The 27,441-nt window shown below is 46.4% G+C and overlaps 2 protein-coding genes across 4 annotated transcripts in view; both read right to left on the reverse strand.

Annotated features, from left to right (window-relative positions):
• Position 1: 1 nt before the first annotated feature.
• On the reverse strand, positions 2–10,612 carry KLHL11 (kelch like family member 11). Of its 2 annotated transcripts, XR_011071991.1 has the most exons (3): positions 10,068–10,612; positions 3,773–5,528; positions 3,504–3,524 (listed from the first exon to the last, which is right to left on the reverse strand). XR_011071991.1 is itself a non-coding variant. In XM_068531443.1 (2 exons), exons 1-2 carry the CDS (start codon positions 10,610–10,612, stop codon positions 3,947–3,949), a joined length of 2,127 nt encoding a protein of 708 aa, XP_068387544.1. In that variant the 3' UTR covers positions 2–3,946. The 2 variants fall into 2 exon arrangements, 1 of the variants encoding a protein (XP_068387544.1); XM_068531443.1 differs by having other exon boundaries at positions 2–5,528.
• A 1,020-nt stretch (positions 10,613–11,632) lies between these two features.
• The window catches only part of ACLY (ATP citrate lyase), a 42,534-nt gene continuing 26,725 nt past the window's right edge, over positions 11,633–27,441 (reverse strand). For both annotated transcript variants that reach the window (XM_068531477.1, XM_068531476.1), the window contains 11 exons: positions 25,381–25,462; positions 24,572–24,682; positions 20,529–20,656; positions 19,843–19,936; positions 17,629–17,783; positions 16,129–16,279; positions 15,782–15,925; positions 13,823–13,936; positions 13,375–13,457; positions 13,012–13,088; positions 11,633–12,596 (listed from right to left, as the gene is read on the reverse strand). In XM_068531477.1, coding sequence (XP_068387578.1) covers positions 12,502–12,596; positions 13,012–13,088; positions 13,375–13,457; positions 13,823–13,936; positions 15,782–15,925; positions 16,129–16,279; positions 17,629–17,783; positions 19,843–19,936; positions 20,529–20,656; positions 24,572–24,682; positions 25,381–25,462 — 1,234 coding nt within the window. In that variant the 3' untranslated portion in view covers positions 11,633–12,501. The remainder of the gene's footprint in view (positions 12,597–13,011; positions 13,089–13,374; positions 13,458–13,822; positions 13,937–15,781; positions 15,926–16,128; positions 16,280–17,628; positions 17,784–19,842; positions 19,937–20,528; positions 20,657–24,571; positions 24,683–25,380; positions 25,463–27,441) is intronic.

Genomic DNA, 27,441 nt, shown 5'->3' on the forward strand with positions numbered 1-27,441 from the left:
TTAGTAGCTATAACACAGAACAAGATAGCTTTAGGAACATAAAACAAGCTATTTTACAATGTAATGTCTCAAAGTGTCCTAAATTCTACATCTCCTCTGACTTAAAGGGGGGCAGTCAAGATTATACTTGCAGTAGATAGGGGCTTGATACTGTTAGCCCAGAAAACTCACTGTATCAACTGGAACTAAATATTTATTTTACAAATAACTCAAAGAGCCCCAGCACATGGATCATAAGATCTTCACCCATGTAGCAAGCACTGCTTTTCACGAGTGCATTATGCAGGAGGATTAAGTTAACAAGTGCTCTATTGTATGTGCTTCACTGTCAGACATTTCCAGTAATGGTCATGGAGAGTAAGACAAAAGCCCTACAAAGGTAATCAACAAAGAGTGGTTATTTGGCTATCTAATTAAATTCCTTGAAGTAAAAATGACTATTATGTTATTGTTATTGTATTACATCACGACTATGAGCTGTTTTGTTCCCAATGACCAAAACATATTATAATGTAAGCATTGTAACAAAAACAAAAATGGACTATTCTCAAGAAAGTAACAAACTGGAGTGATGAACTGTGACAGAATGTTTAACAGTTTAAAAAAGGAGAGACTGAATTGTTTCACCAAATATTCTACACTTAAATGACAACCTATAAACACCCTATGTTTCTAGTGTAGGCAGAGAACTTGCTTCACAATTCTACATATTTGGAAAAGACATGAAATGTGGCCGATACACCCTTCTTATTTAAGCTTAGTTTGAGGCAAGTATAAAAAAACCTCCCTTTGGTTATGCTTGATTAGGCCAAGTAACTAAAATATACAATTCAGCTTATGTGTCTACCAATAGTATAGTGTTCATATTAGAATTATGAAGCAGAGACTGAAGTATTTAAACATACCACGTCTACACTAGCAAGAAACATAAAGAGGAAAAAAAGTGTGCCCTAGAAACTGCCTTACCAGCAGCCTGAAGAGTTTAATATACAAAAGAACAGAAATCTGCCATAAACACTATCTTTCCAGCTTCAAACTTCTGTCCTACATAAAAAAAGATTTCAAAATTTTTTTGGTCCCAGAAATACAATACAAAATCAAGTAATCAAGACAAAACTGATGTCAATGAATTTTGAGGGTTTTTTTTTTTTTTAGCAAAGTAGTTTTGAATTGGCACAGCAAAAGCAAAGTTGGATATCAAGATACACAAGACTAATCATGCAGACAACTGCAAGTGAGATGTACTACTTAAACACTAAGCTCATGACTGACATTCTCAATATATACACTGATTTTCTTTTTTTTTTAACCGTGGTGGGGTAGGTATAGTTAAAGGATATCCATTCTAAGATATAAGCAGCCTCACTCAAAGTTATGTATAGTTATTACTTTTTGGTATAATCAATTCCTCTCTTTTCCTTCTACAAAACAAAAACAAAAACAAAAGCAAAAAAGGTTTGCTTGAATACATATTAAGCTGTCTTTTTAAAGCTGTATTTTTAACTGCTTAAATTATCAAACACAATCTTTAAGTTTTCATCAAAAAGGAAATTTCTTTCCCAAAGAGCCATTTTAGGCTGGTCATCATAATCAGAACCTTTCCAAATACTGCGGGAAGTTATTTCCAGTTTAGAATTTCAGAATGTCAGCCTTGAACAGATTTAAGCAAATCTGGTTTCTTTCCTTATTAACAAGTTAGTTAGGATATTTCAGAAACACAAGTTACTGATGTGAAATCACACATGTGAATTCAAATATGAAAATTAGGAATTCAGTAGTCAGGAACCCTGCACACATCATCATGCAAGGAAGGACTTACCCTCTCTTTCCAGCCATGGCCTAGGCTGCCTGCCGAGTTAAAAAACAACAGTTTCAATCACGTTTTCAAAACCAGATTATACCTAAATCTTATGAGTTATGACTTCCGCCACATCATGTGAAAAAAAGATAACCCTACAAATAACTTGGTAATGACTGTCTCAGAAGACAACTCTGAGACAAAAAAAAAAAAAAAAAAAAAGGCAATCAAAAACCTTACACCCTTCTGGAGAGAAACTGGCACCTTAGTGAGCTACTAAATTATTTCAACAGCACCAAGAAAAGGCAGTTTGCTAGCACAGTCTATCAGAGAGAAATGAGAACTTCATTCAATGAACTTTTCTCTCTTACTTGCATAGACCTCCCACAACTACTTAGCACTTCTCAGAATCCAAATAGCTTTTATTAAAATAACTACAAATAAATGGAAATTAAGAAAACAGTAGAGGTGGGGTAGGATAATATATCCTCATATAGAAATAGACTTGCAGTCTCCCATCCCTACCCCGGCCTAAATTAAACGGTTTTAAAGCAGATTTCCAACACATTATTGAAAAACTTTGTCCTAGGCAGGGATACCAATTCAGAAATTTCAGTTAAGTTCTTAGTATAGAGTCCAAGGGCTAAACATTAATAGTCTCACAGCACACCGAGAGCCAAAATTCCTGGTTGTGCTTTTTTTCCTTTTGATGTTTGATCCAACTAATAAGATTAACTATAATGGACTAGGGAAAAAAAAAAAAAAATCACTGTACTTGGAATTCACCTTCTAGAATGGTATTTCAGAATGTCTAAGAAGGTAGAGACATTCTGAAAGAAACAAGAAAAGTATACTGGACCCACACTTCAAACCATTAGAGCAGGAGTCCCTAATGTTAACTGAGTGCTAAAAGTCAACCTAAGTGGTAATTTGCATAAAGCCTGGGCGCAGATAAGAAGAGTATCAGAAGAATGCATAAAAATAAATAAAAGATAACCATAGTGAAAAATTTTTAAGAGCCATAATTATGCACCCAAATGCAGTATTCTAGGCTCAGGCAAAGTTCCAATGAAAGTCTAGGGCAACTAGATAAAACATTGTAATAATCCAGGCTGAGAAATAATAAGGCTTCTCTTTAGCAACATTTCTCTAAATTGTTACTTCCTTCCCATTTTGAAAAAAGTTTCTTTTAGAAAGGAATGGTAAGGATTCCATACAATATGCATCAGAGCAAAATTTAAAATTGAAGGCATTGTGTCGACTGTCATTGGCATTATTTACACTCATTAATTTATCTTCAAATAAGCCTGCAACTCCCGAAAAAAGCGTTTTTAAATTTTTCAGTGCCTTTGATTTCTTACTCTAGACTAATAATACTTTTCTTCTTAGAGAAACAAATTTCACAGATATAACTTCCTCTGTATTCAATCAGCTAAAGATCAGTACTCTTGCCAACTACCATTGTCTCAGAGTGATGACTTGAAGTTCATAACACAGTTGCTAAAGAAATGAAAAATACTCAGAAAATACATGAGCCAATCACAAATTTCTCATCAATCTTCTCTTCCAGAAATAAACAAGATAGCATTTGTAGATAAACAAATACAAAAAAGTATCAATGCAAACATTCTGAAATCATCTTTGCTGAAATATTGTGCTTTTTCCTTCAAATTTCAATCTCACTATTGCACATACCTCCTGTAGATGACGGCTCAATGCATAAATTCTGATCTTGTCAAAACCAACCATTCGGGAAAAAAATGAAAAAGATTATCAAAGTAAATGTGCAAATATAACTGGTGCTTAAAGCATGTTCAAAACATAAGACCCTAAGACAAAGGAGTTATAACTTGCTGGCAGACAAACAGTCAAGTAACTACACCTGGTTTTTCCACTTAGCTGAATAAGATCTTATTAAAGACAACACACACACAAACCAAAGATGGATGAAGACTGCAAACTAACAAAAATTACCATGTATTGAATTGATCTTCCCATTCTTCAGTTTTTGACTATATTTCCTTTATATGGGGCGATAATCAGTTCATGTAGAAAATAAGTTATCGACATACTTTTTCAAGTAACAGTCTGGGTATCTTCAGCCTCATGAACAGGTATGACAGTTTTGAGCTGCACATATCAGAGAACCTAGCATTCTATCTGAGAGCTTGGCACTCGTCGCATGTTTAGGGCGTGTCGATGTATTTCTTGCATCTGTCTGATCCGGTCCTTCTGCCACATTAAGTTTTGAGGCATAGGATATCTCTGAGTGCCATGCAAGTACCGGTATGGGATTCTCACATGGCAGGCAGTGGCTCTACAACGAGGCTGTGGCATGGGAGGAAGAAGCATCCACCTCTTTCTCTCAGCACAATATCGGTAAGCTTCTTTCCGATACTGTTTGTCAATATCATCACTGTTTTTCCAGCCTCCAATAATGAAAACGTCATCTTTGTAATAGCAAATGGCCGCTCCTTCGATGCTTAGGACTTCTGGAGGTAAGCTTTCAAGGATCTCATCGGAAACTTGGCTGGCAATTTTTCTTACTGCCTCTTCATTTTCTAAAGAATAACTCTTGGGACAGCATGAGGCTGTCTGATAAAAGTTTGAATTGACCACAGACATTTGGAAAAAGCAGTAATTGTCAATAAGTGGCAAAGATTCCACATCTTGCCACTGTCGAGTCTCCGTGTCGTAACAAGTGATGACAGCCTTTAATCCATCTTCAGTGTCCCGGTCCACAGGAGTGCGGGCAGCGATGTACACAAACCGGTCTTCAATGGCTAGTGCTTTAACATCTCGAAGAATCTTTGGTGCTGATTCCAAGTTGTGCCATTTATCAAGCTCGGGATTATAAACGGTCACATCTTTAAAACCAGGACTGAAGTTGCCATGTCCTCCAATGCTGTATAGCTTCCCTTTGACTTCTGTTAGTCCAAAAGAATGCTTCCTTGTCATCAGACTACAAACGTGTTCCCAGGTATTCAAGTTTGGGTTATACCTTTCCACAGTTTTAGCAAACCCTGGTTCCATCGACCCAGCAACATACACGTAGGATTCTGTTACTGCAACAGCATGTCCATCAAGGTGATTATGAATATGGGGTAGGTTTACCCATCTGTCCTCATCGACAAAATATCCCACACATTCACTTAAATAGTCCCCTCCTTCCGACACGCCTCCAATAACCATGATCACGTCCATGTTTTGCCCATAGCGAGGTAATAATGAGACATGAGAAGCGGGATGCTGGAACGTGCCAGACTGTATATTCTCGGCTCTAAGAGCATGCCTCTCCACTGCATCGGCCACTAACTTGACACAAACTTCATTATTGGCCACCAGCCTCTCTGGTTTGACATGACGAGTAAGGTAAGTAGGTTTCATCTGGGACAATCTGAGCAATTTAAAAAGTTCTTCAAAGTATCTCTCTCTCTCTTCAGCATTTCTCTGAACCCATTTCAAAACTGTTTCAAACAGAACCTCTTCAGAATCAACTGTAATCTCCAAGTCCGACAGCCAGTCTCGAATGAGGTGGAAAGGTAAAGTATAAAACTCCTCATCCTGAATTACTTTGTGGAAGTTTCTCCGTATCATATCCGCAGCTTTCAGAGCAAGCTGGCTTAGAGTATACATGTGAGCTAAGCTATGAATGGCCACACAATTAGAGAGATGAAGTTTTTTCTTGAGAAATTCTCCACAAAATTCTTTTAAACGAATTAATAGGAACCTAAAATCAAGAAAAAGAGAAAGGATTAATTTTCAAATGTGCATATTTTATGTGGCTGCACTTTGAGTGCATCTGAATTATACAAACTGAAATGTAAGCTTCATCTCACTTCACGCACAACACCTGAAAAAAGCATATCCTCCCAACTTAAAAAGGATTGTCCTGAAAAGTAGGTTTAAAAGCATACATAAAAATCATCTTTATATGATATATTTTAAATTATTTCCATTAGATAGTTTATATGTATTATGTATTATACAAAGTATGTATAATATACACACACACACACAAAACAGAGTTTTTGATTATGTAAGGTGTTTCAGAACATATCCTTTAATAAAGTACAACAGTCCCATACTTTATTTCCACTTTAATTTGCCCTTGGCAAAGGCATATCCCAATCCAAACTTGTCTCTGCCATCCTGCCCTAGTCCTTTGCCAGCAACCAGCCTCTTCTTAGATGAGGCTGGGTCTCAGTGAAGAGAATTTCTTTAGCATCAGCTACATGGTACAGGAACTGTGACTCCCGGGAGGCTGTTTGGTCAGCTCTCAGAGGGAATGGCGGTGCAGGCTTTGTGTCAGAGGTTTTAATCTTCACCAGAGCTTTCTCCCTGAGTAGCCCAGGGGTGGGGGCAGGGGTGGTGCTCAGGGGTTTTGTCCTGAGCTGGGTTCTCATTAAAGCAGGTGAGGCAAGGCAAACGAAAACATCTGAAGAAGCCAGGAAATAAAACAACAACAGAAAACGTGTAGGATGGTCCACGTTAAAAAAGTAAAGAAAGTAGTTTGGCATGTAGCTAACTAGATGTTGTTTGCTCACATAAATTAATCTGGCAGAATTCAGCCCCAAGGGTGGCCAATTTGAGACCACTGCTAAAGAGTTAAGTCCCCAGAACTGAGAACATTAAATAATGTAAGAATGACTTCATCGGGACTTCCCTGGGGTCCAGTGGTTAAGACTCCACGCTTCCACTGCAGGGGGCGCGGGTTCCATCCCTGGTTGGGGAACCAAGATCCCACAGGCCGCTTGGCACGGCCAAAAAAGGAAAAAAAAGGAATGACTTCATCAGTCCAGGCCTCTCTCACTTCAGTAATCATTTGCTATTATGATTATTGTGCTTAATAACTGACTGCGATATGAAGATTAATTTCAAGACAGGCTCCCTTCACCCTCTCCAGAGAACACACCATCTCAGACATAAAACAAAGACAAGGTTGAGTGGTAAGAGCTCTAGTGGCTCTCAAACATGTCTGGGTGCCAGGGTCACTCACTCCTGGGCTGCCCCACCCCCTACTTCTGATTTTTGGCAGGCACTCCAAGTAAGCCGACACGTATCCCCTTGGACAGGTATTTGGAAACACTGCTCTCTGAAAATAATAGCTACTGTATACTAGGCATGTGCATGTGACAGGCATCATGCTGGGCACTTCCTATTATCTCTTCAGGTTTTAAGTGCCTGCGAGGTAGGTATGATCAACAGAAAGAGTATATGGGGGGAGGTGGGGAGGTAGTAAAGGAATCCTGCCTCAGAGCTGATGGGCGAGATTGGATGTGATGGTTGCAGGGCACTTAGTGCCAAACACAAGGCAGCTGCTCAGCAACTGACATATGGAGAGAAGTTACAGTTTTAAGTAAACTGTCTGGGGTGTTCTCTCCTCTCCTCACCCCAATTCTCCAGTAAAGCAGCAGTAAATCTGAATGAACACAAGCTCACATGACAGAAGCAAACGTAGCTTGAGTGAGTGCAATGACCCTTCTCTATCCATCTGCATTCAACAAACCTCCCTCTCTTCTCTCAGACCTACATCCACCCACCCAACCCCACCCCACCCTCAAATAGACGACCCAATCTCATGCTTTGAGAAAACAGAAGCAGTCAGGCAAAAACTTCATTTTCCCACTATCTTTTTTTTTTTCTGGCCGCACCTCGCAGCTTGCGGGATCTTAGTTCCCCGACCAGGGATTGAACCCGGGCCCCAGCAGTGAAAGCACCGAGTCCTAACCACTGGACTGCCGGGGAATTCTCTCCCACTATCCAATCTGTCTGCCTAACAGCTGTACGCTATACTCTGCCTTCCCAGTCCAACTTCTCCACTTTTAATATGGATTCTATCCCCTTCTTGGTTTCAAGGACTTTGATCCTATAACATCAATTTCTCCTCTTCCACAGATTCATTTTTCATCAGCACACAAACATGCTCCACTATCTCCTATCTTGGGGGCGGGGGGGAAGACCTCCCTGGACTCCTCTCCACACATGTCCATGTGTATCATTTTTCTGATTCTCTTGACAGTCAGACTTAAATGGCTCTTGTCAGTGCCATCAAGGACCTCTATTATCACCAAATCCAATGATCGCTTACAGTTGACAGAGCTGACATGATTGGCTACTCCCTCCTTGACACACTTTAGGCTTCCATGGGATGAGTCTCCTCTGCTGGTTCCCCTTTACCAGCCCGGAGAACCCCAGGGCTCAGTCCCGCTGTTTCTCTTTTCTATCTACACTCTCTTCCTAAGTCATTTCATCCAGTGCCGAGGCTTTAATTACCACCTATATGCTAATTTCCTGCCAATCTGTAGCTCCCGGTGCTCATCTATACAACTGCCTACTAGACATTTCCTGGACCAAAAACCAAACTCCTGATTTTCCTCCCAAACACTTTCCTGCAATCTTCCACATCTAAATAAATAATGAACAAACTCCATCTTTCCAGTGGGTCAAAAAACTAGCAGTCTTTTCCCTACCCCCCCACATCAAATCCATCAGCAAATTCGTCTCCTCTGCCTTCAAAATATGTCTAGAATCAAAGCATTTCTCATCACTTTTCCTTCTCCCTCCTCAATCCAAACCTCTACCACCATTGCCACAACCTCCTAAACTAATCTCTCTGCTTCTGCCCTTGCAGCCCCTTCCCCACCACCTCATCCTTTTTCTCAACACAGCAGCATTCTCCAAATCAGACTGCATCATTCCTCTACTCCAAACCTTCCCATGTCATTCAGAGGAAGAGCCCAAGTCCTTCCACAGGCTGACAAGGCCCTGTGGGATCCGGATCCATCCCCATTACCACCTTCAGGCCTCTCCTACTCCTCTCACCCTGCATCCCTTTGATTCAGCCACACTGGCCTCTTGCTATTCTCTAACACCCAGACAAGCACCATCTCAGGGTCTTTGCACCTGTGTCCCCTACCTGAAACACCCTTAACCTCACTTCCTTCGGATCTTTGCAAAATGTCTTCTTCTTCACGAGGATTTCTCTATCCATCCAATTTTTAAAACAGCTCCTTTACACCAGCACTTTCTATATGCCCCACCATCCATTATTTTTCAAAACAGCTCTAGCAATCACCTAACATGCTGTTTTATTTATTGTCCATCTACCAATGTAAGTGCAATGTGGAAAGGGACTTTTGTCTGTTTTGTTCACTGCTGAATTCCCAGCAGCTTAGAACCCAGTGTCTGAACTGATGCATAATAGGTACTCAATAGGTATTTGTTCAATAACGAATGTGTAACATAATACCCCAAAGACTCCTCCCCATCTCCAAACTGCATTCACCTGCCTCCTACCTAGTCTCTGGAACATCCATCTGGGCCCCCTACAATCCATCTTCCACAGCAGCAGAATCATCTTTAAAAATATTTAAATCAGGGGCTTCCCTGGTGGCGCAGTGGTTAAGAATCTGCCTGCCAATGCAGGGGACACGGGTTCGAGCCCTGGTCTGGGAAGATCCCACATGCCACAACTACTGAGCTTGCGCGTCTGGAGCTTGTGCTCCGCAACGGGAGAGGCCACGACAGTGAGAGGCCCGCGCACCGCGATGAAGAGAGGCCCCCGCTCGCCGCAACTGGAGAAAGCCCTCGCACAGAAACGAAGACCCAACACAGCCAAATATAAATAAATAAATAAATGAATAAATAAATTTATTTAAAAAAAAATTTAAATCAGATAATTTCTTTAGCCAGCTTCCCATCACCCAGTAAAACCCAAACTCCTTTTTCCAACACATTTCACACACCCTTCTCCCCTTCACCCACTAGGATCACTGAGTTTTCCTTTTTTTACTTCTTCTCTAAGCCAAATGAGATCCCGCCCGAGGGCCTTTGCGCTATCTGCCAGGAATGGTCATTCCCCATCTTTGCATGGCCAGTACTCCGTTGCCGTTTAAAGGTCTGTTTAAATGTCACCTCCTCAGAAAGGTCTTTCCTCTACGCAATCACTATCCTTTCAACCTTTTTAAATGTCAACACAATACTTATTACATGCGGACCTTCTTCATTGCCTTTGTCCCTTCACCTGGAGTCTGACAGGGAGCCCTCGCCGGACTGGCAGGCTGCAACCTCAGCACCCAGCGCAGGGGCGGCCCCACAGCACACAGCAGGCGCTCAATAAGTACCAAACGAATGCACTTCGTCAGGGCTCACTCGAGCCCACCCTGGGCACTGCCCTCTCCGCCTTCTCCTGCGCCCTCCCTGGATGCGGCCCTCGGTCGGCGAGCATCCCCACCCCCGCCCTGCACATCCCGCCTCCGCCACCTACCTGTCGGCCAACTCCAGCACCTCGTGCACACTGCCCGTGCTGACGCGGATGCGCCCGGTGTACATGTATTCGATAACGGCTTCCACCGTGTCGGGTTCGGGCCCGGGCTCGGAGCTCCACTTGCGCATCTCCACCCGGCCCGAGCGGGACTCGGAGAACTGGCCCGAGAGCAGGGGCGTGAAGTACTCGGTGGCGGCGGCCAGCACCGAGCGGTGGGCCCGGAACTCGCGGCCTCCCGCACCGCCGAAGCACAAGGTAATGTCGCAGAAGAGGCCCTGGCGCCGCTGCTCGTTCTGCCTCCATGACAGCTCCGAGCAGTGAGAGCTGCACTCGAAATCCTCGGCCTCCGGGCCCGGGTCGCCCCCGCTCGCCTCCATTGCAGACAAGCCAGGCCCAGGCCCGAAGTCCACCGTGCCGCTGCCTCTGACTTCGGCGGCCAGCCCCGCCGAGCCGGCGGCGGCCGTCTCCATGCTCTCCATCTCTAGCACCTGCAGAGATGCAGCCGCGGCCGCCGCTGCTGCCGCCGCCACCGCCGCCGCCGCCATCTTGACGCCGCCACCCCCGATCCCCGCCCCCCCCCCCCCCGGTCTCCGAAGGCTACGGCTGTTCTGGTGCGACACAGAGGGATTCTGGGAATAAATAGTGGGCGCGGGGCGGAGCCGGCCGCCGCTGGGTCTGCGCATGCGCCTCCCCACCCGACCTAACGCGCCCCTTCAGGTAAGGTGCAAACGTACTGCTCCCCAGTTATGACTGTCTCCCCGGGGGCCGCCCATCCACACGCCCTTGGGAGGATGGCTGTTTCCATCCCCTTAGAGAGCAGCGTGCTCTTCGTGATCGTTTTGTAAAACAAAAGCCACCTTAGACCCTTACCCAGTGTTGTCTTGGGTGGCAACATTGGATTTTTATTTAAAGGTTTAGAATGGCCTTGGAGTAAAAATTGAAAAAGACTCGAGACTGAGCCCCAGTTAAGTGGATGCGGGTGAGCAACTTATTATCTCTGAACTAATTTATCTTTCTAAAAATGGGATACTATCTAGATTGGAAGATCGCTGTGAGGATTAAATGAGATGCTTGTCAGGTGTTTTACATAGTGCTTGGTCCACAGTTACTGTTCCATACATACTTGTTAAAAAGATAAATAAAAGCCACTTTGGGGCTTTAAGCAAGGGAGTGGCTCAATCAGATGCCTGTTTTAAAATGTCGCTGGTGGCTGTGTGGAGAATGGACTGTAAGGGGACAAAAGTGGAACTAAGGGCACTAAGTTATCAGACCAGATATGGGTAGATCAGAGGGGTAAATCGACAGGACTTGGCAACCAGAGAAGTGAAGGCAGGCTTTTGGCTTGAGTATCTAAGTAAAGCTTTGGTTCCCATTCACTGCGAAATGGAAGGTACAGATTCACGGGAGAAGATAGTGGGGTTTTTTTGAAGATAGTATTTTGATTCTTTTTTTTTTTTTTAAGAGATGGATGAACATTTTTAAAACTACATGTAGTAAAACTATTAGAAGGTACACTTCAAAGGAATGCAGATGAAAGGAAATGGATGACATGAGACAGCGGTATGTTTTCATTGTTACTATATAGTTTATTTAAACCAAACTATGATAATACAGAGGAGAGACTGAGGTGGCAGCTGCCCAGAATCTTTGTGGATTACAGATGCAAACTGAAGACAAGTCGATAACAGACAAGTCAGTTGCATAAATACAGAGAATGTTAAGACACAAGACATTTCACAGGTTTTTGCTTTGCACTTCCATTTTAAACATATGTATGTTACGACTTTACATTTTAAATTACTGCTCCACATATTCTGTAACAATGGCTAAGGATGCAATGGTCCTGTCCCCCTGACATTGGTCTGCAACATGGAACACTTCAGGGGGATACCAAACAAACTCTTAACACACAACATACGAAAAGATCCTAAAAAAAAAAAAAAATCAGATTAATACAATGCTCTTCAGGTTATATGAGGAGGAAGAAAAGTGAAAAGGAAAAACAAGGTATTAGGGGTCCTTTAAATGGAGAGTATCTTGAGGTCTTAGAAGTGTCATTCCCTTCCTTCAAGGGGAAAACATTTTTTTAACTAATGGAAAAAAGAAAGCAACATTGTAACACCCTACAATGAGGAAAAACACTATCCTGACAGTGCTCAGATGCTTCCATATAATAAATACAGCAGGTAGCAGAGCAAATGTTACAAGTATTGGCTGGGTTCTTATTTCTATGCTTATAAAAAAAATATTAAGCTTCTTTGTGTAGACTGAACAGTGTTAGCCTGTGGGTGTTGGTCTTCGGTGCCTGTACACTGGTGGCTGTTTACATTCCAGGCCCATCCTTTAAGCAAGCTCCAGTGCCAGCTCTCTGTGGCTATTTCCCGGGGGGAGGAGTTCTCGGCTTCACTTTACTGTAGCAGGGTTCCTGGCTCCATTACATGCTCATGTGTTCCGGAAGAACATATGAAATATCATCCCATGGGTGACGATACAGGCCCTGCTTCAGCCTCTTCTGATCAAGATAGTGTCCTAAAATGAAGCAAACACATCTTTTTGTTAAAGAGTTGGTGAGTTTTTTAAATTTTGGTGAGGGGGAGGAGATAAGGAAGGGAAATCTTAACTAATACAAAAAAAAATGGGGAAGGACATCCAGATCCATCCCACAGGCAGATGCCAGCCTTGGTAGAAGGGAACTGTTGGACTTCATTCTATTTTCCTGGGCTAGCAATCAAACTCATTTCCAAGAACAAAGGAACAAAGATAAAGGTAAGGCAGAAGTTTAAGAAAGGAAGGATTAGGAACAATGATTAAGACAATGTGCCATCTCTCTTACAGAAACTGGCCACATAGGTTAAGTGGTATACCTGAACCACGGGGTAAAACAAACAAAAACAGAAACAAAAAACACAAAAACAAACACACAGAACTCTTACTACCAACTCACCAATGAAGCCCATACTCCTTCCCAGCACAAAGATGCCATTGAGGGCTCCAATGTCAATATATTCATCAGCTTCCTCCCTGCAACACACAATCCATTTGTAGTTTAACAGTGGCTCACATGACTGCCCTCCTCCCCACAGACAGAAAGTACAATTTCTGCCCAGGAATGAGAAGCTAGCTCTCTTTGAACTCAAAGAAGAAAAAAGGGATGTTCTGGATGGTAGGTGTAGAGGCACTTTTTTTCTTCTTTATGCCTCTCCATATTTTCTAAATCCTCTCTAATGAGCATGCATTGCTTTTAGAGTTGGGAGGAAACAAGAAAAATCAGTAAGCATTAGGAAGAAGAAAATAGCTGCAAGCTCACCGAGTGAAGGACCCACAGTTTCTGAGCATGTCTACAAATGCAACTCCAATTAAACCGTCTACATTCAGGATAAGGTTTGGTTTCTGGGAAGGCAAAAAAATTCCAAGTATTTATCATTATTACTCATTTTTGTTCCTTGTAATGTTCCACTATTACTATTACAACTATTACTACGAATTCCTGACCACCATTTAAAAGGCTCCCACCAAAACATCCCAGTTGATTAGGAGAGACAGTGTCTTACTTAATTCCCAATGTCTAGCAAAGGACCCAACCCCTCGTTGACACTTAGTACGCCTGTTGAACTTAGTTAAGCAACAGAAACAAAAGTTTCCAGAAAACCAGGTTCAATTTTAGCTGCACAGTCAAAATGTAACCTGGCTCTCATTTTCCCCGAGAAATTCAGCCAAAACTCTGATTCGGGCATTAGGGACATTTTCTTCTTTACCTTCGAGGTGGTAATCTTCTCTACTTCCAGCGCGTAGTCAAGCAGGGGTGTGGCAGGGAAGTGCTGTCTGACGTAATCTTTGAGGATCTGCACGCGCATGTCTGGGTTGTTTATCTAGGAAGTGACCCAAAGTTACAGAGGAACCCACTCTAACACTGCTGTTAAAAGACACGTTCCTGGGAATTCCCTGGTGGTCCAGTGGTTAGGACTCTGCGCTTTCATTGCTGGGGCCTGGAACCCTGATTGGGGAACTAAGATTCTACATGCTGTGTGGCACGGCCAAAGGGGAAAAAAAAAAAAAAAAAGACATGTTCATGCTTGTGTCTCACAGGTGGACACAACTGTACGTGTCATATCCAGGAGGTGTGTTTCAGGGACCTGATCCACATGTATGATTCCATGTAGCACGGATCACGACACTGCTGTGGGGCTTAAAGGTTTTTTGACGTCCTCTCATATCTTATTTGAGCCTCAAAACCACCTGAGTTGTGGCGATGTTGGGTAAGTCAGCCATGGGGTCAAGCAGCAGGGGGCTGGGGCGCCTACCCTCAATGGGAAGTCTGAGGTTCTAGCCGCTAGCCATACTGCCCACTAGCTCGGCAACCTAGTCAAGCTGTAACCAAGTTCTAAGTTTTTAACTAAGCAAGCGCGTGTTGGCAGTGGAGCAGCAAAGCATCCCTGAAATTCCAGGAAAACGTCTGGACCTGAGATGAATGGAGATGAACCTTCTGTTCAGAGAGCCACACTAAGCGAGCACCTGTTGGGGGTGGGGGGGTAGTGAGACAGGTTAGGCGCCCGCCAAGTCCCGATACCACAGGGACCTCCCCCCTTGGCCAAGACACGCGAGGTCAGGATGGAGTCCAGGAAGGAAGGCACCCAAAGACTGGGTGTGGCAGCGCAGGCCTGCCGCTAGCTGGGGAAGATGCCCTGTGCTGTGCGTGTGCCGTCTGCCTGGGAGGTGGCGATGGCTGAGCCAAGTTCTGTGAGCCCGGATGCAACGTCCCTCAGAAGGAACCACTGTCCCTGCTTCAGTCTTTGCCACCCAGCTGCCTCTGGATCTACCCTGAGCTGGCCCAGCATGGGGATGCCTGGATCACACGCATGACCCTCTTGTATTAATGTGAGTCATACACTCCGCTCAGACCAGCAGAGTGAGGTTTCTGGAGCTACGGAGCCAAGGACCCCGAGCAGCTGCCGCTTCCTCTTCTCTCGTTGCCTCTGATTTCTAAACACAGCTCACACAGGACACACAGAGGACTACCCGCCCTGTGAGAGACTCTATTAATTACTTAGAATAGTCACGCTGGCCTCTCCCAATCGGGCTGGCCCTGATTTTATTACTCTTCCTGCCCCAGTGGTGTCAGGCTTTAACCACATTGACTTGCTTTGGCCGATGAAATGTCAGTGAAAAAAAGGGGGCTGTGCAACTTCCAAGCAGAAGCTTTAAGAAGCTTTCTTGTGGTTCTGCCATGGCTGTTTTCCTTCTGACATGAGACCAGCACCTCCTGGATAGGGGCTGCTCCTTCAGTGGAGATGACGGAGCCGGAGCCGCAGCCAACCCACAGTGGATGGAGGATGAGTAAGAAACAAACCTTTGCTGCTGTGAGCCACTGAGATTTTTGGAGTCGTTTGTTACCGCAACCTGCAGCATTATGTAGCCTAAGGTGACCAATATGTCCCCTTAACCCTGACCCTAGTCCTTTCTCCTATTAAGATTCACCTGGGAAGATAAAGGTACCAAGTTTCCAGCTCCTCATATTTTCACACCACAACTGAACACAATAAAAACTGTTTAAGGGCAGTCTGTATTATCATGGAAAAAACAGCTGCCTCAGTGCTGGCATCTGTCAACAAAGCTTTTCATGTTGGGAGCCGAGAGGCCGGCTGTGCCCAACTAAATCAGTGCTCTCTCATCCCCATCCACCCTGTAGATCCAGTGCCTTGAGAGCGACAACGTACCGATTTCACTCGGTGACCAATGCCCATGATGAGTTTTCCTTCCTTCTTCATCTTGTTCACAAACTCCATGGGGATGATGCCACTGTCAAAGGCCTTGCTGAACATCTTGGCTGCTGCATCCAGGGCACCCCCAAACCGGTCGCCCTATAGGAGAAGCCAGCCCATGTCGCCCCAAGCTGTCGGAGTCTCCTTCAGCTTCGCAGGCCAATCCGGCGTGCCCCGAACAGCCCCCAGCACGGGGTGTCACACTCCACGGCTCCCTCTACAACCCCGCTGCAGCCAAGCGGCATGATGCTAAAGCCTGGTGTCCCTGCTGTTTACCTCCCAGGATGACAGACAGTACTCACGATGGTGAGCAGTCCCGAGGTGAGGCTGGAAACCAGGTCCTTCCCGGCCCGAGCACAGATGATGGTGTTGTGAGCCCCAGAGACGGCTGGCCCGTGATCAGCCGTCACCATGAGGCACATCTCAATGAACTGGCAGGAGTACTTGGGCAACCTGGAGGAGGGCGTAAAGGAGTAAAGGGGAGAGGACGGGAGAGCTGGAAGAAAGGCAAGAGGCTGAACAGGAGATACGCTGACAAGGCCACGGTCCTCCTGTCTCCCGTCTCCTTGAACAAGTCACTCAAACTCAAGAAGGGCAGCAACCTCCCAATCCAGGCCTAATACTATCTTACAACTCCAAGGCAGAACCTTCTGATTCCTGAGTGGCTCTGGATGTTGCCGAGATCAAATACTGCTTTTGGAATTGAGGTTAGCAAGCAGGGTTTGAAATCTCTTCTTTAGGCAGTTTTCAGCCTGAGTTGCTGTGACAGGATGTGACCTTTTTTGTGGTTACTACTCTCGCCGTGCCAGACAGAGAGGAGGTGAGATCCCTGTCCCTTTCACAGTGCATAGCGATCAACCTCCCAGCTGATGATTAAGAACAAAGTCTGGGGAATTCCCTGGTGGTCCAGTGGTTAGGACTCCATGCTTTCACTGCCGAGGGCGCGGGTTCAATCCCTGCTTGGGGAACTAAGATCCCGCAAGCCGTGCGGCGCAGTCAAAAAAAACCCCCCAAATCAAGATCCCACATGCTGAGCGGTGCAGCCAAAAAAATCCCGAAAAACAAAAAAACAAACAAAAACCAAAGTCTGGAGCCGTGGGGACGCAAGAGCACACACAGTGAAACCTGCTCGGGTGTTACAACCCTTGAACTTTTCCCAGGAAGGGTCCAAAGCAGGACCAAGACCCATCTCTCTTCAGGTGAGGGCAGGACACAAACCAAGACTTCCCCCTGGCTTTCTGCCCAGAGCCACTCCAAGCCAGGGCTCTGTGAACATGTACTCATTGGCCTCCTTGCTCAACTGTCAGTCCCAGGGGAGGGCTCAGCTTGGGAGCTGCAGAGAAAACCAATTTTTTTCTCCATGCAGGCTGATGAGACACAAATTTACAGAGGACACAATACAAGGTACGTCTAACTGTGCCGGTTCAGCAACTCCAGCAGGCCTGCACTCCTTAAGCTACTGGACGCCTCTAGACCTCCTTTGCCAACCCCTACCTTTCTCTCAAGAGGCCTGCATTCAACTCTGGCCCATTTCTTTAAAAGTTCCCATGGGAAAGGGGCTGATCCAAGATCCCTGATGAGGTCATTGCTTTCTACTTCTCTTGGTTAAGGCTGGCCTTTCTGTCCTTGGAAGACTTAGGAACAGCCTTTATCTCTTTTCTCTGACCTTTCAATTGATCTGTGGCCATAAAGAGTGGCCCTGGACATGGTCCCCAAGGCTGCCCACCCCCACTCCCTTGTCAGGGGAAGAAAATTAACTCTGGGTCACAGGGCCCTACCATCTTCTGCCCTCCACGCCTCACCTTTTCTGGAACCAGAGGAGGCCGAGGACCCCGCCGATGCCCATCTCCTCCTTGAAGACCTCAGTGATGGGCATGCCCGCGTAGATGAGCTCCTGTCCTCGCTCATCACAGATGCTGGTCATGAACGAGGCAGGTTTGCGGATCAAGCCCAGCTCCTGAGCACAGATGGGGGCAGAGGCAAGCAGGGCTGTGGTGACCACAGAGATTTTCCCACAACGGCCCCACTGTCTGTGCCCAGAACCAGTGTCCCAGGCAGGTCTTAAATTCTGGCGGCCAAGCAACAGCCCTCAAAGTCCTCCCAAGAAGGAAGCGCAAAAGCCCTTTTATTAGATCATGTGGGGCGTAGAAAATAGGAGCAATCATGCCATGGCACCCACTCAGCCTGGGCACTGTTGCTGGTCTTTACCAAGCGTTCGCGGGCCCGGGCAGTTCGCTAAGCTGTTGAAATCCAGGGGTTCATTTTAACCTCACAAACAGAGTAACCCGCCCCAGGTCGCCTGGCTAAGAAACGGAAGAATGAATCCAAAGGGACAATTTTTAAAATACTCTACACACAGCTACCAGTCCCCCAGCAAAATGTAACGAGGCACATGGCTGGGAAAATGGAGAATCCCCTCAACACGTCCTTTCCCTGGGGGAGGGGACCGAGCTCCTGAATCCTCCGTTTCCAGAGTTGGGGCACAACAGGGGTAGCAACAGCTAACTCTGTCCAAGCCCATTTCTTCAATTATCCCTTGTGAACTTAAGAAATGCTTTTAAGTTATGTTTTAATTATAGAAGCAACATGAATACATCCTCCTTTTAAAAAATCCACACTAGGACAGCTAAAATCATGTTGCCTTTGACCTCCACCCCATCTTGGTTTTCTGCCTTCGTGTTTGTTAGTTTAGAGGACATCTTTCTGGACCTTTCTTTCTCCACTTTTATTTACACGCGTAGACACGTGGAGAAGAGACAGCGGTGTTTTGCGTGCCTACATTTTTCATAATCATAAATACTGTCCTATAATGTGCTGGTCACTCAATGAATCTGAGCTCTACGCTTGTCAGCACATATGTAGATCTAGTTCATTCCTTTAACTACTGTAGAGTATCCCCTCATATGACAATCCTACAGGTTGGCCATTCCTCCACTGATGACCATCAACTAGAAAAATATTCTTGAACAAGTGTGTATACGCAAGCATTTCCTTGAAGGAGCTTTCCAGACTTGGAACGGCCGGGCCATAAGGTAGGAGCGCTGTTAAATTGGATTGACATTACCCAACTGCCTTTCACAAAGGCTGTGTCAATACCACTCTCGCCACCAATGAATCAATGTAGCAGCCTCCTCACACCCATACAGTGTATCAGAAAACTGTTTTTTTTTCTCTTTGCTGACCTGTAGAGCAAAATTGGTGTCACAGTTTCTACTTTGGTTTCTCTTATAAAGAGTGAAGTTGAGCATCTCTTTATGTTGAAAGCACATCTCCTATCCATGTTTCTAATGGGTATTGGTCTTTTAAAAATTGATTTTCTAGGGACCTCCCTGGTGGCGCAGTGGTTAAGAATCCACCTGTCAATGCAGGGGACACGGGTTCGAGCCCTGGCCCAGGAAGATCCCACATGCCGCAGAGCAAGTAAGCCCGTGTGCCACAACTACTAAGCCTGTGCTCTAGAGCCCGCGAGCCACAACTACCGAGCCTGCGCTCTAGAGCCCGCAAGCCACAACTACTGAGCCCGTGTGCCACAACTACTGAAGCCCATGTGCCACAACTACTGAAGCCCGTGTGCCTAGAGCCTGTGCTCCACAAGAGAAGCCACCGCAATGAGAAGCTCGCGCACCACAACGAAGAGTAGCCCCCGCTCGCCACAACTAGAGAAAGCCCGCGTGCAGCAACAAAGACCCAACGCAGCCAAAAATAAGTAAATAAATTTATAAATTATTAAAAAGAAATTGATTTCTAAGAGTCCTTGTATATAAGAAAATTCGCTCTTTATCTATGCCCCCGCCTTAGACAAGTAGCCTGAAATCTCTTAGCAGGTGCAAACAGCTCTAGAGGACATTGTCTGTCCCCAGCCCCTGTTCCCAGGTCAGGCCACACAGCTGTGGGAGATACACGCCGCACCTTGCCCTCCTGGGCCCTGCATTTGTTTCACCTGCTGGTCAAAAGGGGCCACCTCACAAGCTCCAGCGCACCTTGCCCACACAGTCAGGGACACACGTGGCACCTACCCTGGCCCAAGAGTAGTCCATGGGCACCGTCGGGGGCGGCACCTCCTGAGCAGGTATGATGACCCCTCTGGCCACGAGATCCTCGTACACGGACCTGGGAGGCAGGGGAAGGGGAGGAGAAAAGACATCCATGTGGACTTTATTCTTCTGGGCTCTTCTAAGCCATCCCACAAACGCTCCTCCCTCTTACCCCAGAGTTTCCCAGCTCTGTATCCCCTCCTGTCAGCAGTTACCAGGTGGATTCCCGAGAACTAAACGAAAACAGGTTCTAGCCAAGGCCTGCCCCACCGTCTCTGAATGGGGCTTTAGAGAAGGCTGAGAATCTGGAGGCCATGGAAGGCCAGACGGAAGGAACGTGAAGAGACAATAGCTTATCCAGCAGCTCTTTATCAATTGGTTTCAGATGACATTTTCTAATGTTCCTATGCCCTTCTCTCACTTATGGCCCGCCAACTAGGTAGGCTCAGAAATGTTTTAACACCAGTCTGAACGGCGCGTAACTGCTGCTTCTAGAAACAAAACAAAATGAAAGCCAAAAAGAAAGGATTTTGCACCATCCGTAGAGCTGCCTTAGACACCTGAGAGGGTCCAGGCATAACAGACACCTATATTTTGGAGAGGGTGCTGTCCTCGGGAGGGAATGGGAAAGGGACAGGGAGGTGGCGTCCTCCACCAGCTCCACGTACTGGATGATCTCTCCAAGCTCATCGAAGCTCCGGGGCACAAACACTCCGGCCTCCTTCAAAGCCTGGTTTTTGGCTACTGCAGTTTCAGAAGCCTGGTTGGCACAAGCTCCAGCGTGGCCGAACTGTACCTGGAAGGCAAAGGAGAACAGCTTTACCAGGCCCCTTAATCCCCCGAAAGAGAGGACAAAGGCTCCTGGGACCATCGGCACTGATTACAGGCCGGACCCCACTCACTGCTCTATGTGAATCACTTCAAGCCTCCAGAACGCTCACTAAACAGGCACGATGGCTGACTCTCATTCACAGGTGAGAACCTGAGGCACCAAGCAGTTCAAGAGCTTACTCAAGGTCACACAGCTGGCGCACTACAGCCAGGACACCAAGCCTGGCGCCCAACTCCGCAAACACCTTCATGTGGCTTCCCGTGGGGCACTTGTCGGGGTGGCGGGTGGGGAGACAGAGAATAGCCGTTAGTTTCGAGCAACTGTGAGAAGTTACAAACTGCCAGCCTTGGCTAAGCTGAGCTCACAGGCGGGATCGGACTGCCCTGCACACACTTTGTATAAAGGATGTACCCTTATTAAGCAAAACAGAACACCAGAAGATATCATTAAAAATACAAATGGGACTTCCCTGGTGGCACAGTGGTTACAAATCCGCCTGCCAATGCAGGGGACATGGGTTTGAGTCCCGGTCCGGGAAGATCCCACAGGCCGCGGAGCAACTGAGCCCGCGAGCCACAACTACTGAGCCTGCACTCTAGAGCCCGTGCGCCTAGTGCCCGTGCCTGGCAACAGGAGGAGCCACCGCCGTGAAGAGTAGCCCCCGCTCGCCGCAACTAGAGAAAGCCCGAACGCAGCAACGAGGACCCAATGCAGCCAAAAATAAGTAAATAAATTAATTAAGAACAACAACAACGGGCTTCCCTGGTGGCGCAGTGGTTGAGAATCTGCCTGCCAATGCAGGGGACACGGGTTCGAGCCCTGGTCTGGGAAGATCCCACATGCCGCGGAGCAACTAACCCCGTGTGCCACAACTACTGAGCCTGCGCGTCTGGAGCCTGTGCTCCGCAACAAGAGAGGCCGCGATAGTGAGAGGCCCGCGCACCGTGATGAAGAGTGGCCCCCGCTTGCCGCAACTGGAGAAAGCCCTCGCACAGAAACTAAGACCCAACACAGCCATAAATAAATAAATAAAGTGCACAATTCAATGGTTTTTTAAAAAAAACAACAACAAATTTCCAGCTTCTTTTAAAAAGTCAGATTTTGCACCATTTGGCCTGTATTCCCACTTAGCAACAATCACAGGGAGCCAATTAGCTATTGCCCCTTTCCACCTGAGCATGAACTAAGATTAAACTATAAAGTCAATAGAATATGGAGGGGTAGTAACTGGTTGCAATCAGAAGAGCTAAGTGTTACCTGTGTCTCCGATTAAGCAACAAGGAAAAGGAATTAACCTAATGAAACGTGGTATAAAAACCCTGATTAGGGCAGGTGTGGTGGGTAATCATAACAATACCTTCCCTGTTTAAATAACACTGTGTCCAGGCACTTTTCTAAGAGCTTTACAAATGTCATCATTCAGTAGCTACGACTGTTTCCTCTCAACAAGGAAATGGAAGCACAGAGGGGTAAAGTAACTTGCCCGAGGTCACACAGGTAGTATGTGGTAGCACTTGAACCAGGCAACGTGGCCTCTCACTGTGCTCTTTACCACGACATATAACAAAAGGGGCTGAAGTGTTGAAAAGGTTAGGAGCCGCTGCTCCAGTTAGCGGGGCTTGAAGACACATGCTTCAAAGTGGGTTCCCAATGCCTTCTTTGTAGGATTTAATCTGCGTGGGTGGATGGGGTGGGAAGGAGGTTCTGCATTCACATAAACTTAGAGAACACTGTGTCCAAGGAAGTTAAGCAAGTGTAACTCAGATTTCTCAAAGCTAACACCAAAGCTTTTAGAAGGGAGAGAGATGATATCGCATGTTCGTAATTTATAGAAGCTTCCCGTTGTTTTTGTTTTGAGGACCACTGCTACAGGACCAGTGTCTTGTGCAAATGCCACCTTACCACTGTCCCCTTGTCTCTACTCCCATCCCCCAGTTCTCAGTTCAGTTTCCCCGAGGCACTGAACTGAGGCTATTGTGTTGTATACCTATCTCACCTCCTCTATAGGGCAGAAAGCTCTGCAAGGTCATATGACCTGTTCAAGAAATCAAAAAACACTTATTAGCTGGGCTGTCAAGGTACTATTCTGCATTTGTATATCCTTGAAACTACACAAAGAAAGTTGTTAAAAAAACGAATCAAAAAGCAAAAGCAAAACACCTTGAGGACCTGCCCTACCCACGGGGCGATGATGAGCACCTGGCCAGAAACAGAAGAGCAGGGTCCTTGCCCTCTCGGAGGTGTCCTCGGCATAGTGGGAGTGGGGAGGTGGGGGGCTCTTGTAAAGCAGAGCTGGTGAAGAGAAACCCTGGAGGGAAGGGAGGAGTTATTTTTGGCTGTTGCGGTGGAGGGGAGAGCAGCCGTGAAGAAAGAGAATCAGGAAGAGCCTCATGGAACAGGTGTGTTGAAGAATGGAAATGAGTATTCGCTAAGACCTGTATGTGGCAGACCTTTACAATTACCTTCTTATGTAAGTCACGCAACAACCCCGGATCATCCCCTTTTTACAGCTCAGGAAACTGAGGAACGGAGAGGCTAAACGACTTGCCCCAGTCACACAGATCCACCAAGAGCTGATTCTCAAGCCTGTGAGAGTGGAGCTCAGCCCTGGAGGATGGGCAGGATTCCGTGACCCGCTCCCTCCCGTTTCACTTACTTAGAGAACAGATACACATACACAGTTCATAGTTACACCAGATGGATCCTATGATAAGCATTTATCGCACCCTGCCCCTTCTTAGAGTCAACATAACTTGAACTCTATGTCGACATCTCAAAATCCACCTCATTCTTCTCCTGCCTGGTTTCCAATTACATGGCCGTGCCATGAGGACACAGTCCCCTCCCGACCAGCGTTTAGGGTGTTTCCTTCTCTTGCCATCACAACACTGCAGTGAGTATCCTTGTACACATACCTTGAAATATTTTTGCACGCAGACCCACAGAGTAAATTTGCAGGAATGGAACTGCTGGTTCAAAAGAGAGGTGCATTTTACAACCGGACAAATACTGCCACTTGGAGGTGGGCAGGACTCTGACGGGGAAAGGCAAGCAATCCAGGGCGAAAGGATAGGGCGACAGGCTAACTCGAAGAATTGAGGGTTTAAGCGTAGGGGATTATCATTGCTGCAGGAATCCCTGATGGCCAAGTTTTGTTTCATATACACACAGCACAGGTCAAGGCCTTACACTCAGAGCCTGCTCAGCTACTGATGAACTGATGGGTGACAGGTGGTTGTTTCCTCGGTTTCATCCTCACCGGGTGGGCCATCTTCGAGACAGAGGATTGTCTAAGCTGGACTACAGGGGCTGAGGTCTGGCCGATCCCACCTAGCAGGAGTCCGACAGCTCAGAGCTTTTCTATCTAACATCCACTACAGGCTGTACTTACTTCTGCCCCCAGGCACTGTCACAGGCATCCAGTCATGTTAACACATCCAGAGGTTTTCTTCTACAGCCTCTTCCCGCACCCCCCCCACCCCCCGCAGAACTTCCCACCACCGCCCTCCCCAGCTCTGAGCCTAGGGTGTGTCCTCTCCCTCCCAAGCCTCCCTCTAGAGCTCAGCAAACTCCTCCTTATTCCTTAAGGAGCAGTTCGTCTTCTCCATGAAGCCACCTCAACTCCTCCAGGCAGTAAATTGCTCCTACTCTGAGAAGGGACTCAGAGCCTTGTTCTGGCCTTAATCTGGCTATGAGTTTGTCTCTTCCAACTGGATTTTAGCTTCTAGAGAGCAGGGCCCCAGCTGGACCTTGTAGGAACCAAGCAGGTAATAAACGGTTATCGAAGAAACCAGCTGCTTCAAAAGATGACCACACGGCTCCCCTCAGACGCCCCCTCTCTCGGCCTCCCTGCCCAGCAGGGATCTGTCCCGGCTGTACCTCGGAGGAGAACATGGTGGCACAGGTCCCGATGCACCAGGAGACCACGGGCTTGGTGATGCGGCCCTCCTTGATGCCCCGGCAGATCTTATATTCCTCCGTGCCCCCTATCTGCCAGGGAACAGGGAACAAGAAAAAGCCCCCAAGTCAGTGGAACCCATTCTGAGCTGCACCTAGAGCAGCAACGCAGCAGGAAATCTGTCCCAAATCAGGTAGGGGCCAGGGTCATCAGGTGTCCCGAGTTAGAACTTGGCTAGAAAATGAGGGGACATGGGCTTTGGCCTGGAAGATCGAGTTTGGATGCGAGGAAGAATTTTTAAAGGGCAGTGGGTATCCTCGGAGAGTCCCCGGAACTCCCCTTTCCTGATCTAAGGGTATGAGATAATTTAGGACCAGACCTGATCAGGGGCACAAGTAAGAGAGGCTCTTTGACTCCAGCTATCCACTGCCCACCAGGGACAGACTGGGGCCAGCCAGTGAAAGCTTCTCCTCTGCTGGCACTAAAATATCTTGTGCCACCGAGAGGCAAGAACTTCTCTCCTAGGAACAAACACGGCAGTGTTAACAGTGACAGCCTCTAAGCCCCAGTGTCTAGGGAGTAGGATTACCAGGGACTGTCACTTTCAGTTATAGATAACCAAAATGCATGAATTTCTTAAAAACTAAAATCATCATTACTTTTATAATCAGAAAAAAATTTTTTTTTGACTTTAATAATCAAGTAACCTTTTCTTTTTTAATTGAAGTATAGCTGATTTACAATGTTGTGTCAATCTCTGCTGTAAAACCATTTTTTAAAAATGACTCACCTCTCCAAGAACCACAATCATTTTGACTCCTGGGGTGTCCTGGTAACGTAACACATGATCCATGAACGTTGAGCCGGGGTACCTGGTGAGAGCAGGGAGGGTGTTCAGGATCAGGAGACTCGGTGAGGTGAGGTGTGTGTACAGGTGTGGGAAGCACACCTGTACTAAGAACACTGCGGGGTTTTTTGTGGGTGTGGATGCCCAGTGAGGGTCCAGAGATGCCTTAGGAATAATGGGGGAGGGGGAGGTAGTAAATGGGGCACAAGGGAAGGGAAGGAAGAGGAATCAGTAAGCCCAGAGAAGTTCATACGGCAGTAAGAGATGCCTCAAGAGCACATGTGGGGTGATTGTAAAATATGTCCACAAGTTCTTTTAAAAAGGTGGAAACTCATGCCTCTCCTCCTGAATTTGGGTAGAGTTTAATGATTAGCTTCTAATGAACAAAATATGGAGGAAGTCATTCTGTGACATTGACTTCCAAGGTGGGGTTATAAAAAAAATAGCTTCTGTCCAGCACTCTCCCCTGAATCGCTCGCTCTAGGGGAAGCCAGCCGCCGAGTCTTGAGGACTCTCAGCAGCCTGTACAGAAGCCCACAGAGAAGAACCACCTGCCAGCCACGTGGACGGGCCACCTCCAGCGTGCCACATCTGACCACCTCAACAGACAGCCCACCTGCCAGAACTGCCCAGCTGAGCCCTGAATCCTAACACACAAGAACCATGAGGATACACGTTTATTGTTGTTTGTAGCCACTTTGTTTTGGGGTGATTTTTTTAAAACACAGCAAAAGATAATCAATACAACGTACCAAACTATATCCTAGGCGATTGCTAGAAGGTCTGTGTATAGGCCAAAATATTTTTTTAAATTTTCTACTGTCACGTGAGTTTGCAAAAGAGTTGTTTAAGGCCAAGTAGGCTTAAGATCTACAAGGTCCTTGTAGATCTTCGAGTGCTTCTGATATGCTCAGGAGCATTTAAATCCCAAGAGGACAGTACAACTGGCAGCACTGCCCAGACTCGTCTGACCCAGAGCCTTTTGTCAGGGAGCACCTGGGGACTAGGGGTCCCAAGGCCACCTCCCTGAAGACCTCAGCGAGTCCCTTCTCACGCAGTTGCTCCATTTGAAATGACTTGGGAGAGGCAGGAAGACTTGACAAGGTGACTCACTCTCCCAACAGCTTTTGGTTTCTGAGCCGAACAGTGGCAGTATTAACAGCAGTAATAACAGTAAACAGTAATGGCTAACATTTATTATGGTAATAAGTACCAGGCATTGCTCTAAGACATTACTCAATTGATGACCTACTGATTACTGTTGCTACTAACAAAAATAATGAGGACACTATTTGTGAAATAATAAGAAATACGTATATGTCTCTGCTCCCAGTTCCTGGCACGGAGCTCTGAAAACACGTGTAATCTCCTGAGTGACCGGGGGCGCTAGGAGCATCTTTTGTTCCGATATTTGGTCTCTGACACCGGTTCCTGACACAGCCCTCCTAAAAACTTTGTAATTTCCTTAGTCATGGGGGTGATAGGAGTGTCTTTTGTTCTCATGAGGCAACTCTTGGAGGGCTCCTGCGGTGTGTTCACCAGAGAAGCCAGGGAAGCTCCACGCACCCAACATGCCTTGCCCTATGCACCTCTTCCATCTGGTCGTTCCTGAGTTGCGTCCTTTTGTAATAACCCGGTAAGCTAGTGAGCAAACTCTTCCTGAGTTCTGTGAGCCCTTCTAGCAAATTATTGAACTTGAGGAGGGGGTCATGGGAACCTCCGATTTATAGCCGGTGGTCAGGTCAGAAGTACCAGAGGGCTGGACTTGCGACTGACATATGAAGTTGGGGGCACTCCTGTGGGACTGAGCCCCGAACCTGTGGGACCTGACGCTATGATGCTATCTCAAGGTAGAGTGTCAGAACTGAACTGAATTGTAAGACCTCCAGTTGGTGTCTGCAGAGAATCAGAGAACTGCTTGGTGTGGGAAAATCTGGCCACATTTGTGGCCAGAAGTGTGAGTACGGTAGTGAGTAAAGGAACAGTTTTTCCTTTCACTCTTAT

Source organism: Eschrichtius robustus, chromosome 20, assembly GCF_028021215.1.
Source record: "Eschrichtius robustus isolate mEscRob2 chromosome 20, mEscRob2.pri, whole genome shotgun sequence".
Classification (NCBI taxonomy): domain Eukaryota; kingdom Metazoa; phylum Chordata; class Mammalia; order Artiodactyla; family Eschrichtiidae; genus Eschrichtius; species Eschrichtius robustus.